At 32.3% G+C, this 13,857-nt stretch overlaps 1 protein-coding gene across 2 annotated transcripts; it reads right to left on the bottom strand.

Annotated features, from left to right (window-relative positions):
• Positions 1-200: 200 nt before the first annotated feature.
• LOC130641226 (AH receptor-interacting protein-like) lies at positions 201-11,198 on the bottom strand. Of its 2 annotated transcripts, none has more exons than XM_057447943.1 (2): positions 11,097-11,198; positions 201-3,806 (listed from the first exon to the last, which is right to left on the bottom strand). In XM_057447943.1, the coding sequence occupies exon 2, from the start codon at positions 1,974-1,976 to the stop codon at positions 735-737; it is 1,242 nt and encodes a 413-aa protein (XP_057303926.1). In that variant the 5' UTR covers positions 1,977-3,806; positions 11,097-11,198; the 3' UTR covers positions 201-734. The 2 variants fall into 2 exon arrangements, with proteins under 2 accessions (XP_057303926.1, XP_057303927.1); XM_057447944.1 differs by lacking the exon at positions 201-3,806 and adding an exon at positions 4,381-5,577.
• Positions 11,199-13,857: the final 2,659 nt, after the last annotated feature.

Below are 13,857 nucleotides of genomic sequence, written 5' to 3'. Positions count from 1 at the left end.
GATTTTGTGGTACTTGTTATTCGCGTACTAATTAATACTAAACAATTTTTGTATGGTTCGCACATTTCTTTTTAAATGTTGTTTTCGAAATTCCAACATAATATTTTTTTTCATTGAAAAAAGTAATACAGAATAAGCGATCAACTAATACTGTAGAAATTTTTCTGGATTCACTTTTGCGCATCGATAACAAACGAGCATTTTGCAAACATTAATATAACTCTGCAAAAATTAAATTATGCGTCTTAAGGTAAAAAAGCTTCAACAAGCGTTATAAATCATCCAATATGTTTACAATAAGTTCGTAACGAGTTGGGCATATCCATATTTTTTAACTCGTTAGATGAAAACGAAGTTAGTATAGCTTTTCGGGATAAGTTCTTCAAAGAAATATCCTTGTCGCGGAAATAGTAAATATGTAACCGTATTAAAGAGAAAAAAAAACAAAGACAATTTTATATTATGATATAAGGCAACGTTTGAGCATTTTTTCCCCAAAAGCATAATGTAAGCATACTCTAAGACTTATTTTGTTCTTCGCATAAGCATAAAAAAAACCTGATTTTGAATTTTCACTTAACTGTAAACTAATCAACGAATGCTTTAAAAAAAGAGCCTTAAATAAAATTTAGATATTAAATTATACTTTTGGAAAGATAATATACAGTTTACATACAGTATAAATACATCAATAAGTTTACAGGATAAATAGCTTTATAAATCACTCAATATGTTTACACTTCTAAATAAATGCGTAATGTGTTTGGCATATCGATATTTTTCAATTCGTTGTATGAAAACGAAGTTAGTATAGCCTTTCGTGCTAAGTTCTTCAAAGAAATATCCTTGTCGCGAAAATAGTAAATATGTAACTGGTGGTGATTTCCTGGGAAATCCCCAACAAAACTGCCAATAATAAAAAGTTCTTCCTTTGACCACCCGTTGAATAACTGCACTGCTTGTAAATCGTAGTCAAACTCGTGAAGCAACGTTAAAGATTCCAGCTCAAATATCTTCATTCTCATATTATTTTGCACAAACAAGCAATCTCTAGCAATCCAAGATGCTTCATGAAGTAATCCACGACAAGTATGAGGTGATTCAGGTAATAAGCATACTTTTTTCTCAATTCGTAATTCTAGTGATGCGTAGTCTTGACTTAAAACAACCGCCAATGCTGACGAAGTAACTACATAAATATAATTTTTAAACGTTGACAAAAAAATAATGTCTTGCAGTCTAAACAATATACCGAACTGATGGTTAACCAAAGAATACATCAGAATTCCACCTTGATTAGTCAACAACACAATGTTGTTTGTGAGCTTGCTATATATTATTTCAATTACTTCTTCATTGTTAAATTGATCAGTAATGTTTTCTCTTTTGTCAGAACTTTCTATCACCACACCATTATCATTAAACGAACAAGACAACACATCTAAATACATATCACATTTCTCGTATTGGTATTTCTTTAAGCCATACTTATAATCACCAGTAATAATAACTAACTTGTTTATTTCTGGAAAGTACTCGCATATATATTGATTAAAAAGATGGGTATAGCTCATTGTGTATACTTCATGAAGAACACCGTCGTTGAAATTCTGATAGAATATTTTTATTTCAGTGTGACGTTTATTAATGTCAAATTTAAAATCAACCAAACATCTGCTCTTCAAATCTGTTGATAGAATTTGAAAGTCGTGATCCCGCATTTCTACGTCTACATGACTTTGTGTACATGAATCATAGTCAAAAGTAGATACTTTCACAAATGACAAACTGTCATCGCGCTCAAGCCATACAACACTTTTTCCATTATCATTAATTCTGATTGCTGTTTCAGAATTACCAAACTTTCCAATAATATTGTGAATAAGAACAGGTTCTACACAATTTTGAAGAGTACTTGCTCGAATTCCATCTGGTAAAAAGTATGAAAACGGCTTTTTCAAATTTTGTCCAATCATTGAATCTGTAAAAAAACTTTAAAATAGGTGGGGTACATTAATTAAAAAAAGATAAAAAACAACACATTATACCGTAGTTTTGACTATTAACCACACCTTTAGCTTACTCAGTACATTTTTATAGAAATTTGAGGGATCTAGTGATAATTTAATGTATATTGTTTTACTTTATTAAATTATAATAAAACTAAGAAATTTTGAGAAAACAGTCGATTCAAACAAAATGCTTGAAAACTTGAAATGATTTAATAATTTTCATATTTGCTTAAAACCAGTACAAAATGAAAGTATTTTTTACATTTCAAGACATGGAGCATACAGGTTTTTTTCTCAGATGATCGACTTATTAAGGGTCAAGGCTAAGACTTTAGCCAGAACCTAAGCAAATGTCCAGCCTAAAACCTTTTAAAGTTATTAAGCAAACAAAACATAAAACTGGATAACAAATACAACAACTTTAAATCAATTTTTTATATGAATGACAAACTTTTGTTCTAACAGATACAAGCTGAAATCTTGTAAAATAATACATTCAGCTGAAATAAATTTTTTTCCTTATCAAATGATTAGAAAAAATTTATCCAGTTGCTTATAACAAAAACATTCAAAGTTACACAAGGAGCAAACTGCCTTTATATACTAATGACATAATTATTAATATATCATAGCAAAATAAAAAATTAAATAAAAAAAGTAAAACGTTAAATCATGCAAAAATCATAATTAAGTTTTCTGAAACAGCTTTAGGCTTTAAACTAAGAACAAAATTTTACAGTTTTCTGTCAGCACCTTTCCATGTTTTTATCGAACTTCTTTCAAAACTTTGGAAAAAGATGTGTTTTCAAGAGGAAAACAGGTTCACAATTCAAGTTTTTTTGTCAAATCCACATAGTGTTGCCCCATTTGCATTACATTTTGCATCTATGTCATACCGATGTACAACACAAACTTTAAAATTCTATCCAACAAAGATGGCAATATGAAGAATGGGATCTGACTGCATTGAAAATAATGAAATATGTTGAATAAGCGTATTCAGGCTCAGATATTAAAATTTTTTAAGCATATCTTGTTAAGCATATTGTCCAGTCATGATAATTTTTCTAGTATGTGTGTTTATCTTGTGTTGATGGTGTTTCAATTAGACATAGAATTTTCTAATTCCTTATACGCAATAAAATTTCATTGTCAAATTTATCCCTAATGTTCTCCCTTCTGTCAGGGTTTATCATAAGACAACCATTGTTTAATGAACAAGACAACACATCTAAGTTGAAATGCTTTTCAAATTGATATTCATCATAATCGTCTTGAAAATCTCCAGTGACCACGATTAACTTATTTATTTTTGAAAAGTATTCACACCTATACTTGTTAATAACATGATTATAACACATGGTGAATGCTTTATGATAATCAGCAGTTTTAAAATCATGATAACCAATTGTTATTTTAGTGTATTGTCTTTCGATGTTTAATTTCAAATCAGTTAAAATTCTGTATTTAAAATCTGACGACATAAATAGAAAATTGCATGCCCTTAATTTTACCTTAACGCGACGTTCTTCACATGAACAATACTTAAAAGTGAAAAATTTTACAAATGACAATTCGTCACGATGCTCAATACAAAGCTCTTTCCATTTTCATCAACCCAAGCCTGTACTTTAAAATCACCAAACTTCCAGTAATATTTGTGACAACAACAGGTTTTCCGCAGTCGAAAGCAGCACTTGATTGAATTTCATTTGGTAGGTAGTATGAAAATGGTTCTGTTAAATTATATCTGATCATAGTTCTTTGTAGATATGTTGGGATGTTAATGGCAATCTAAAAGATATTCACGTATTATTGTTGCTTATCATGTTAAGATGTTCACAAAATATAGAATTTTATTGAAAGACACAAACGGGAGAAATGTTGTTAACTTTATAGGGATTAATTGGGACACACACAAGGGACACATTCTTGAAGAACCTAATTTTGTAGAACAATTTTTTTACGTTTAAAACCCTATACGCAAAATTATATATTTTAAATTCTTTAAGACAATGAAATTTAAAACTGTATATACTTGTTGTGATATTGTGTTCGCTAAATTAAGTTTCACAAAAAATTAATTCTTTCCTACAGTTATTTTCATATTTAACACAATCACAAAAAGTTAATTCTTGCGAAAAATGATCAAAATAATCATTCATAAAAGGTAATTACCACAAAAGTATTTCAAAGGGATCATTCACAAAGTATTTCCCTTAATTTTGTAATTTTTTCAATGCACAAAAATTAAAGTATAGCACAAAATATCAAGAAGTTATAGTTAAAACAAAGAAATATTATGGATTGTTAATCAATTGTTCATAAAAAAGATAGACATTGTGCTAAACAGAAATAACTAATATCATTTAGCATTGTTCAGAATATTTTTTTCTGAGATAAGTGTATTTATATTATAACTTAAAATTATATATATATAATACACTATTAAATAAATAAAGCTATCGTTATGCCATACAAGTTTTATGCATGTGGCATAAATAATTTCTGATTTAATTTTATGTCATTTTAAGGACTTGTTATGAAATTCTCATGAAAATGCATTCTTAAATTTTTCCTTATCTTCTTGGTCTTTTTTCTTTTCATCAGATTGAATTCGTTTCAATTCCTTGTCTATAGTATTCGTAAGGCTGCTGTCAAGTTGTTTTGCTTTCATATAATCAATCCTGGCTAATTCAAAATTAAACACAAGATGATATGCCTTGGCACGACGGTACAGTGCTTTGACATTATCCCTGTCTTTTTCAAGGACAGTTGTTAGGTGTTCGACTGCTTGATAGTATTCCTTTTTCCCTAACATGCATTGGGCATAATTTAATAGTAAAGGGACCTTCATCTTTTCAATGGCTAACCATTCTTCTGAACCTGGTTTCTCTCTGGTAGTTAATTGTTCTAGAGAACCTAACGCTTGAGAATATTTCTTGCAGGCATTTTCCAAGTCACCATGTTTATAAAAGTCGTTGCCTTCTTCTTTCCAAGTTGGTATAAAAGCTAATTTTTCTTCAAGTGATAGAGACCATAGATCTCTTTCATATGTCCCTGGCATATCAACTTTAATCAACTCTAACTGAAATACCATCGGTTTTGGATTTTTCACATATTCATCTAAGTCAGGGTAACCCAATCCTTGCGACATCGCTGCAAATCCACACTGGTGATGGGTGTGATGTTCGTGATCGTGTTCACCATGCTCCTTTTTTACCATATCCCTTAAGCTCTTGGAAACAACAGGGTAAGATGCAACATGGTATGCTTCACAGGTAAATTCTGCTATTTCATTTAATCGCATTGTTTTAACAAGGGTCTCCCAAATATCGAGTTTAAACTTTTTCCCCAACAACAATTCAAAGGGTTTTTTGCTTTTTTTTGAATCATCGAGCAACTGCAAATTACCATCATCCTTCTTAATTAAAGCGCGATAGTGAAACAATACCTTACCACCTGGTGTGAATTCCGGAAGATCACCCTTTCCACCACTTAATATCTTTTTAGTAACACCATCAGGAATTTGGGTCCATTCAGCCATCTTTTTCTTGCTACACTTCTAGAAAAATATAATTATAAAATATATCTGTTGTGCTTTTTTCTACACACTACAAAAAATCTGTTAAAATTGGTAAAAAAAAACTGTTAATAAGTATACATTGTTTTTCAAAGATGACACAAGAAAAAACAAAGCTGTTCCTAGATCCTTGTGGCATTACTTTAAAGAAAAAAACTTGGGTCATTAGATCGTCTTAATTTTGAAGTTATTCAAGAAGTTGGTTAAAAATTCCACACGAAAATTTTTGATTTCCTAAAACTTTCTTCATCTGTGAGGCTTCATCTGTTATTATGCACTTGAACTATTTTTTGAAATTTCCTGATTTTTTAGCGATATCAATTTTGTATTAATATATTAGATTTTAATATTTATTGGACATTCTCCAATAAGATAAAAAGGAAGAGATTATAATATCAATTATTGAAAAACACCTTTTTCTCTGCAGACAATAGAAGTTTACTGAAAGTAAATCCCACACATATTGAATGAGTACAAACTTTGCTCAATAATACGCCCGCTGTTATTCATACTATCCTATTTTGTTTGTCTTATTTTTTTTATTCTGCACATCACTTGTAGCTTACAACATTTTACAATGATGGTTTACACCAATACGCGTTTCGTGTAGTGGGATTGTAATAGTGGAAAAATGTGATAGACTTCTGAATTCTTTATCAGCCTAGATTTTAGTTTAATTATTGCTAATTATTGGGATAAAAAATAAAAAGAAATGTCTGGCTTGTTAACCTCCTCTGCAGGGTTATTTTTCACTTTTTAATATTGAGACAGTGCACAAGGAAAAGAACATGATCCAAACATCAAAAGTATATATAAATAAGTATATCATAAAAGATTTTAACTTTAGCTACGATATTCTTAATTAAAGTACACACTTTCTTTGTAAGAGCTAATAAAACTTATTTTGCACTTGGTTGTTCTTATTTCTGGAGTATTTTTCAGCGTAGTAGTAAGAACGTAACTTTCAACCTCATTCCTAGATGTTAATACAGTTCATATTCAAACTATATAGATATATAATAAGCATTTTAAGCACATAAATTGTAATCGTTAGTTTTCCTTAACGAATTATGCAACATGATTACGATATAAATTCTTGACAAAAAGTTGTTTTGAAGTTGGAGGTAACATCACCTCATTTTTATCAAACTAGTTGATTAGGCCCGTGGAAAAATCCATTTAGGCATGAGAACAAGGGCAAAACTATGGGTTGTGTTAGAAGTTTTACTGATGTCAACCAGTTGATATATAAAAAAATGGCAAAATTTAGTTTATCTGTTGAGATTAAAACAATGATCAAAATAATGTATATATAGGATTAGGAGATATACAGAGGTTATGCCACCAAACTACAAACAACTTGTATAGATCTTAAAACCCTGATCAAGAAAATAGATAAGACCATGTACTTTTGACAAACGGATGCAAATATATTGAGGTCTAAACTTTCTTTGAAGATGTCATCAACTCTTTCATTCTGAAACGGATTCGGAGACCCAGGTTTTGGAAACCTACTAAATTTGGTCCCAAGGTGTCCCTAGATACTCATGCGGTAAAAAATGACTGACATCACCACCTCGTTTCAAGTTATTTGGCCTTAAAGTTATAACTTCATTGTAGTACCTTCATTAATTTAAATTAAGATATTGACGTTAAATTAATGTTATTAACATCGTACTGTAACATTAGAAGATTTAAAATGTAAGACAACTTTTTTGGCGACAAAAAAGGAAAATACACACATCTACTTTGTTTTTTACAGACAAATGGACATACTCTTCGTATTATTATAAGAGATACACAACATCATGTATAAATTAGCATAAATATCAGGCCTTTTCAGGAAAATTTTGATACGTGTGTGGCAAAAAGCACACCACAAGTATTTTAGGTGTGCTTTTGGGTGTGCTGCACTGGTTAACTTCTTATAAAATTTGTCATTTTGCAGGTGCTATTAATAGCACGCCTAAGCCATTTTGTGTGTGTGTGGAGGTGTGCACGTGCTATTGCACGCCTCTCCTGAAAGGGCCTGACTTATTATATACCTAAGTCAAAAATCTTAAAAACCAATTAAGATATTTCAAAAATATAAAAAGATACAATAGCGTATACTAATATAGCGTCCTTATTAAGTGATTATGTAAATAAACAACTCTAGCAACGATCTGGCAAATCTGCTTGTTCTTTCCTTTTAAAGGCTATATCCCTTAAGAACAAAATATTCAAGATTGCCTAGTGAATGGGTGGATGTTGCACAGGAACAGACAGAAAGGAACTAGCTGAAATGTCCTAGTTGTGTGATTTACGTCTCAATTGTGTGCTCTGTTTATTCCAATTTGAGACTCAGACGTAGCTAATGATTGCTTCAAACAATCTTTTTCTATTGCTCAAAAAGTGCAAGTTATATTAGGAAAACTTTAGTGACACGATTTACCAAAGAGGATGTGAGGCAGGTGTAGCTATGAATATTTTTTCTATAAAAAAAAACTCCAACCTGTCTAGTTTCATAAAAATAGAGGTTTGTTTTGTATTTAATAAAAGCTTACAAAGATAACTAATAGATTAAAATGTGATGTGAATGACGCCACAGCGCAATATTTTACTTAATGGGTGAGATATATAAATGAATGAATGAAATAAACATATATTTCAGTTTACCAGGAGATAAATACATTATTGATTAAAAACTATGCCCTAGTAAACACCGGAAACTGCCAAAGTTAGCAGAGCTGAAACAATACAAAACACACAACTTACACAGACGACACTACAAACAAGACAGACAAGTAAAAAAATGTGAAAATATAAACAGAAGAAAAAGATTTATGAATTTGTCAACAAAGAAGAGGCATAGATTTAAACCGTCAACATACAAACACCTTGATGACGCTTGCTACAAATGGCTGGTAAATGCAAGGTCTCAGAACATTCCTGTGTCTGCCTCAGTTTTCAAAACCAAAGCTATTTGTTTTGTGAAAGAGCTAGGATTGACCGACTTTAGTGCATCAGATGGCTGGCTCGATCGCTGGAAGAAAAGAAAAAACGTATCCTTCAAAACAATATATCCGTCAACTGAGCAGATTGGATGAAAATTTCAAAGACTTGTGTGCTAAAGATGTCGCCTCCTTCGATGACGCAGTTCCTGTAAGTCAAGGTTTGATGTCAGATGAAGAGATCTTGCCGGATATTCTGGGAAATGAGGTCGAGGAAATGCAAGAGAAGGAGGATAATGGTCAAGATGGAGCTAGCCCTTTGGAGGAACCAACCACATCTCAATTACACGATGCCATTGATACCTTGATGAACTACTCCATGATGATTGACACGACCGAACTGAAAGCACTTACGATCAAAGTTTCTAGAATTGTCGAAAATGAAGTAATAGCTGGTTCCAGGCAAAGCAAATTGACAGAATTTTTTTCTGTTTAATATAGTGTAATCTTATGTATGTAATATTGAATGGAATAGAAAAGTAAATGCAATTATCACCATTTCTTATTCATGAATTTAGCCTTAAAGTCCTCTTGTTCGCTAAGTTTTACAAAAAATCTCTCAATAACTAGGACAAATTATGCTTTTGTATGAAAACCCTACTTACAAGGAAATTCGGATACATAGGACGCCCGCTAAGTAGTACACTTTTGTTCGGTCCCTTGAGTGTCCCACTTATCGAGAGTATACTGTATATATAAATTAAATATAATTAGACGAGAATGTATGCTTTATTAGATATTTAAGTCTATGCAAGGGGAGATCTAAATGTCTTATTTCAGATAAGGCATTCTAACAACTAGACCATGATAGGACATTTGATGCCTAGTGGATTTCAAACCAAATGCACAAGTACGAACAGCTTGTGAATTTATAAGGCCGGGACTGTTAGCCGCGTTTTATGGGAGTGAGAAAAGTCAATTGAATAGGTACCAATCAGAGAAACAGGTAGATTCTTGTCAAATAAATTAATATTTTTAAGTTTGTACTAACTATTTTTCTAAGATTTATTTTTTAGAAAAAACACGTGTTTTTAACTTTGTATATTTTTATTCTTACCAGAACAAAATGTTCCCACAACGAGCGTTTTCACCTTTTATGCGCGTTGAAAGTTATATTTTTAGACTCTTTCTTTGTTATTAAAATGTAAACAAAATGTTCTCACAATGAGTGTTTGATCTTTCCAGAACGTGAAAAGTTGTATTTTAGATTTTTTTTTTCTTCTGTGTTAAAATTTAATTTGTTTTCGAAATCTTATCGCGAAGGAAAAAGTCCCGAACGTAGGGTTTTTCCGTTTGCGTTGCTAAACGTTGCTTTTTATAAAAAAAACTTTTAAAAGTTTCGCATGTTAACAAATATGTTTCGATGATAAAGAAATATTACTAAAAGTTTTAAAAGTAGCATTATTTTTTAAAAAAATTTAGATCATTGGATTTGTTGTTTTTTAAAAGAGCTTGTGTTTTTTAAATATATCGAGATTAAAATCGCGTTACTATAATTAGTTTTGTTGTTAAAAAAAATAAAAATTCAATGGCCTTCGCGTTTAATTTTTTTTTCGCGCAGAGTAATTGTTTATAAACAATGTCTCTTGCTATGCTTTTGTTTTTAACACGAAGCAATTATTTTCGCGCAATTTGAAAGGAACTCGCTATCCTATTGTTTTTTTGAATGAAAGCAATTATTTTTCCAAGTTGAGTGTACGCGTACGCTTACATCTTGACTGTACTGTATGTCCGAATGTTATTTCGATTACTGCGCTGCTCTACACAGTGCTATATTTTCCCTGCTTCACATTTATACAGCAATACAAGCGAAAACCATGGGAACGACGTTGATTGACAAAAACGGAACTTGAAACGGTGGCTAAAAATACAGCTGTCCTACATTTAAAATGAATAACAAAAGATGGTTGCGAAATTTAGTATTTTTTTTAATTTTTCGGGAAAAAATTTTATCCAACCGACCGACCGACTCACTTTTGTAATTAGAAATGAAGCTAACCAAACATATTTTCGATGGTGGCGTAACTAGCTATCTGTGAATTTAAGAATACCTAATTCTTTATATTTGTTTGCATTTGTTCTATGGTTGGCAAAATTCATAAGAACGTAAAGGGCAATCTTGAAGGACAGTGATTCGGTTCACATGTAAACTTATGGACTGGCCCTAGACTTAAGAGCAAAAATTTATATAGATGTGGAAAAGAGCATTATAAACTCACAGAAGAAAAGAGATATATAGCTGTGTAGCTAGGCTGCCAGTAAAGTACACAAGTTTTAGAACCAGTGAAAATGGTAAATATGGTAGATCCTAGACTTAAGGCAATAAATATGAAGTTATGGTCATGAAGTGTGCCAGTGAACAGATGAATAGAGAGTGTATCTAGGTGAGTGTCCTGGTCCCTCCTGGAAATAATAGACAGGGTATATTCCTTGACATTTTTTAGGCTAGCTATGTAAAATATGCACATCTATCTATCTAGAGATACTAAGCTGTCACTCAATCCTTACCGATCGAAACAAATAACTGAGCTACTGTACTGTGCATCATGCCATCTGTCTGTGCCTTGTTTTTGTTTTTCTTGCGGCTGTTCTGCCCGGATATTAAACGCTGCCGTGGTTAAGTACGGCAGCTTGCCCCGGTTAAAAACAGGGCAGAAAATACATAATCAGGGCACATAATCAGGACGGGCCGGCTTATTATTTAAAAAATATTATTTGACACTTATAAAAGGAACATAATCAGGGCAGGCCAATTTACATACGACAGTCAAATATTATTTCTCACTTATTATAGAACGCACATAATCGGGGAAGGCTAGCTTATGTATGACAGTCAAATATTATTCGAGACTTAAGAGCAAATGTAATCGGGGCCGACCGCTTTTATATCATTCGCCATCAATTGGTAGCCCTGGTGGCAAAGTTGTTGTTGTTCTCAAATGAAACGAAATTTCGTGGCAAATACTAAATTTTGGGATTCGCAAGTTTAATAACTTTTCCCGCAAAAAGAATAATTAAGGTTCAGTGAAATTTAGTTACTTCAAAGTATATTATGTTTAAATGTCTTTACTATAAGAGTAGTTTATACTAAGAATTACGTCTAGACTTTCTTTCGCCAATTCTAGTTTTTAGGGATGTTCTATCTTCCAGGGAATGTTTAATTCACCAAAGTTTGAAGTAAATGCCAATCACGGCCTGCCTGGCCAGCCATTTATATCCAGCGTTCATAATTCGGTCACCACGACATAACCAGTGCAGAAAAAACATAATCATACCATGCGTCATAATCCGGCTGCCCGGTTGTAAACAGGCCGTTTTCGCAATCTGGGCAAAACCCGTGTTCTGCCAGGATAATGAACATTGGCCTGATTAAGTACGGCAGCTTGCACCGGTTAAGAACAGGGCAGAAAATACATAATCAGGGCAACATAATCAGGACAGGCCGGCTTATTACTCAAAAAATATTTGCAGGAGTGCGATGCAAACGTTGGATTATTCTTAGCTTGAACGAAACGTTTGTTTTTTATTCAGCATGGGGTAGGTTAGACGGGGTATTTGTAAAGACATTCTTCCAATTTGATCTAGACTGTGTCAAATCTATACTCTGCAAAAAAATCTTGATTATTACTCCTCTGTTGTGTGTGTGTGCTAGCGAAGTCTTTAACCCCTCAGGGGCGGATCCAGACTTTTTCAAGACTTAGTCAAAATATTGCTGCTGCGCAGCAATATTTGGACTGAGTCTTGAATTTAGCAGCTGGGGGTCCTGGGGGGCGCTGTAAGCCTGGTATGGAGGGAAGCACCAGAAACTTTCGCTAATTTAAGCTTTGCTATAAGAAAATCTCCTAAGAACATTTTTTATAAGAATAAACTCTCCGTCTTACACGTCTTATTTTAGATAGATAAAAGCACTAAAATTAACAGGGATTAACTACAATAAAGTGAGACAATTGTGAATATATTTTAATATTTATAAACTCTTGCTGTTTCTGCCAATATCAGGCTTCATCAGCATGACTAGGTGAATCAAATGATCACACCAGCCATGGACAGCAAAATAAAACACAATCATAACAAAAACAAAATAATATGGAAATATCAGGATAATGAAGATGAAATGTACATACATGTGATATGATAAATACACACCTCAACGCATGTATTATTTTCAGATGTATAGGAACGATATAATAATGAGTAGACGGATAAAGTGTGATAAAAAAGGTATGTTAATTATTTATATACTATATTAGGGACTTACTTAATTACACTTTATTATTTATTTATTTAGAAGGAATTAGAAAAAGTGAAGGCTGGACCAATTACATGGAAAAATGGGGTTATGAAAAGGATAGCCTTCGGTTGCTCATTGCATACCGATCAATAACAGCATCTATGTTTGGCAGGATTTCCTTATGGATGTACATGAGTGCAATTCCATTTAAACGATCCTGAACCATGGTGCTCCTGGTATAGTACTTAAGTCTGCGTAAAGAAGAAAAAGAACGTTCACATTCACAGGATGTGACGGGCGAAGTGGCTAAAATTCTTAATGCTACCTTAATGTTTTCAAAGCCATCAAATTTGACAGCTTTTAACGTTTTGATTACATTGTCTGGTAAGCAACGATCATAATCAGACCAATATTGCTGCCATAGCTTTATTTACCCTCTAGTGCGAGAGGATTTGGTAAATCATTCCTGTAAAATTCAGCAAATGCTCTGAAATTCTTAATCCATACTTGTTCCCCTATTTGGTTCTCTGACCAGACAAATTTTGATGGAACCACATGCAAACCCTTATAAATAGTCAAATTGTCCATGTTGAAACGTTGTCGAAATTTATTTGACATGTGGCAATAAAAGGAATTGTGATCACACGTTTGTAATATTGCGATGGTGAATCTGCAGTAACATTTGAACGTGTTGTTTGTCTGCCACAAGTTTTTTTTTTGTATTCTAGAATATCAACTTTTGAGGCTAAATCAATGGCTGATGAATACCATTCATTATGATAATCTATATTGTTTCTTATCGACATTGTTAAGTTTTTTAAAGAATTAATAAGTTCACAACCATCCAAAATATCTGTTTCAGTCTTTGATTGCAAAAGCTTTGTTACAGTAAGCATTAAATCAAAAATGTGCCTTGTAATAACTAATGCCACAAGATATACAAATGACTTAAGAGAGAGAAGTAATGGTCCAGCCTTCGATTGGGTGTTAATACCTATTTGTTTATCTAAATTCTGGTCCATCTGTTCCAGAGTTTTG

The sequence above is a fragment of the Hydractinia symbiolongicarpus genome, chromosome 4 (assembly GCF_029227915.1).
Source record: "Hydractinia symbiolongicarpus strain clone_291-10 chromosome 4, HSymV2.1, whole genome shotgun sequence".
Taxonomy (NCBI): Eukaryota; Metazoa; Cnidaria; class Hydrozoa; order Anthoathecata; family Hydractiniidae; genus Hydractinia; species Hydractinia symbiolongicarpus.
The sequence above is the reverse complement of the archived record's forward strand: the minus strand, read 5'-3'. Positions and strand labels throughout refer to the sequence as shown.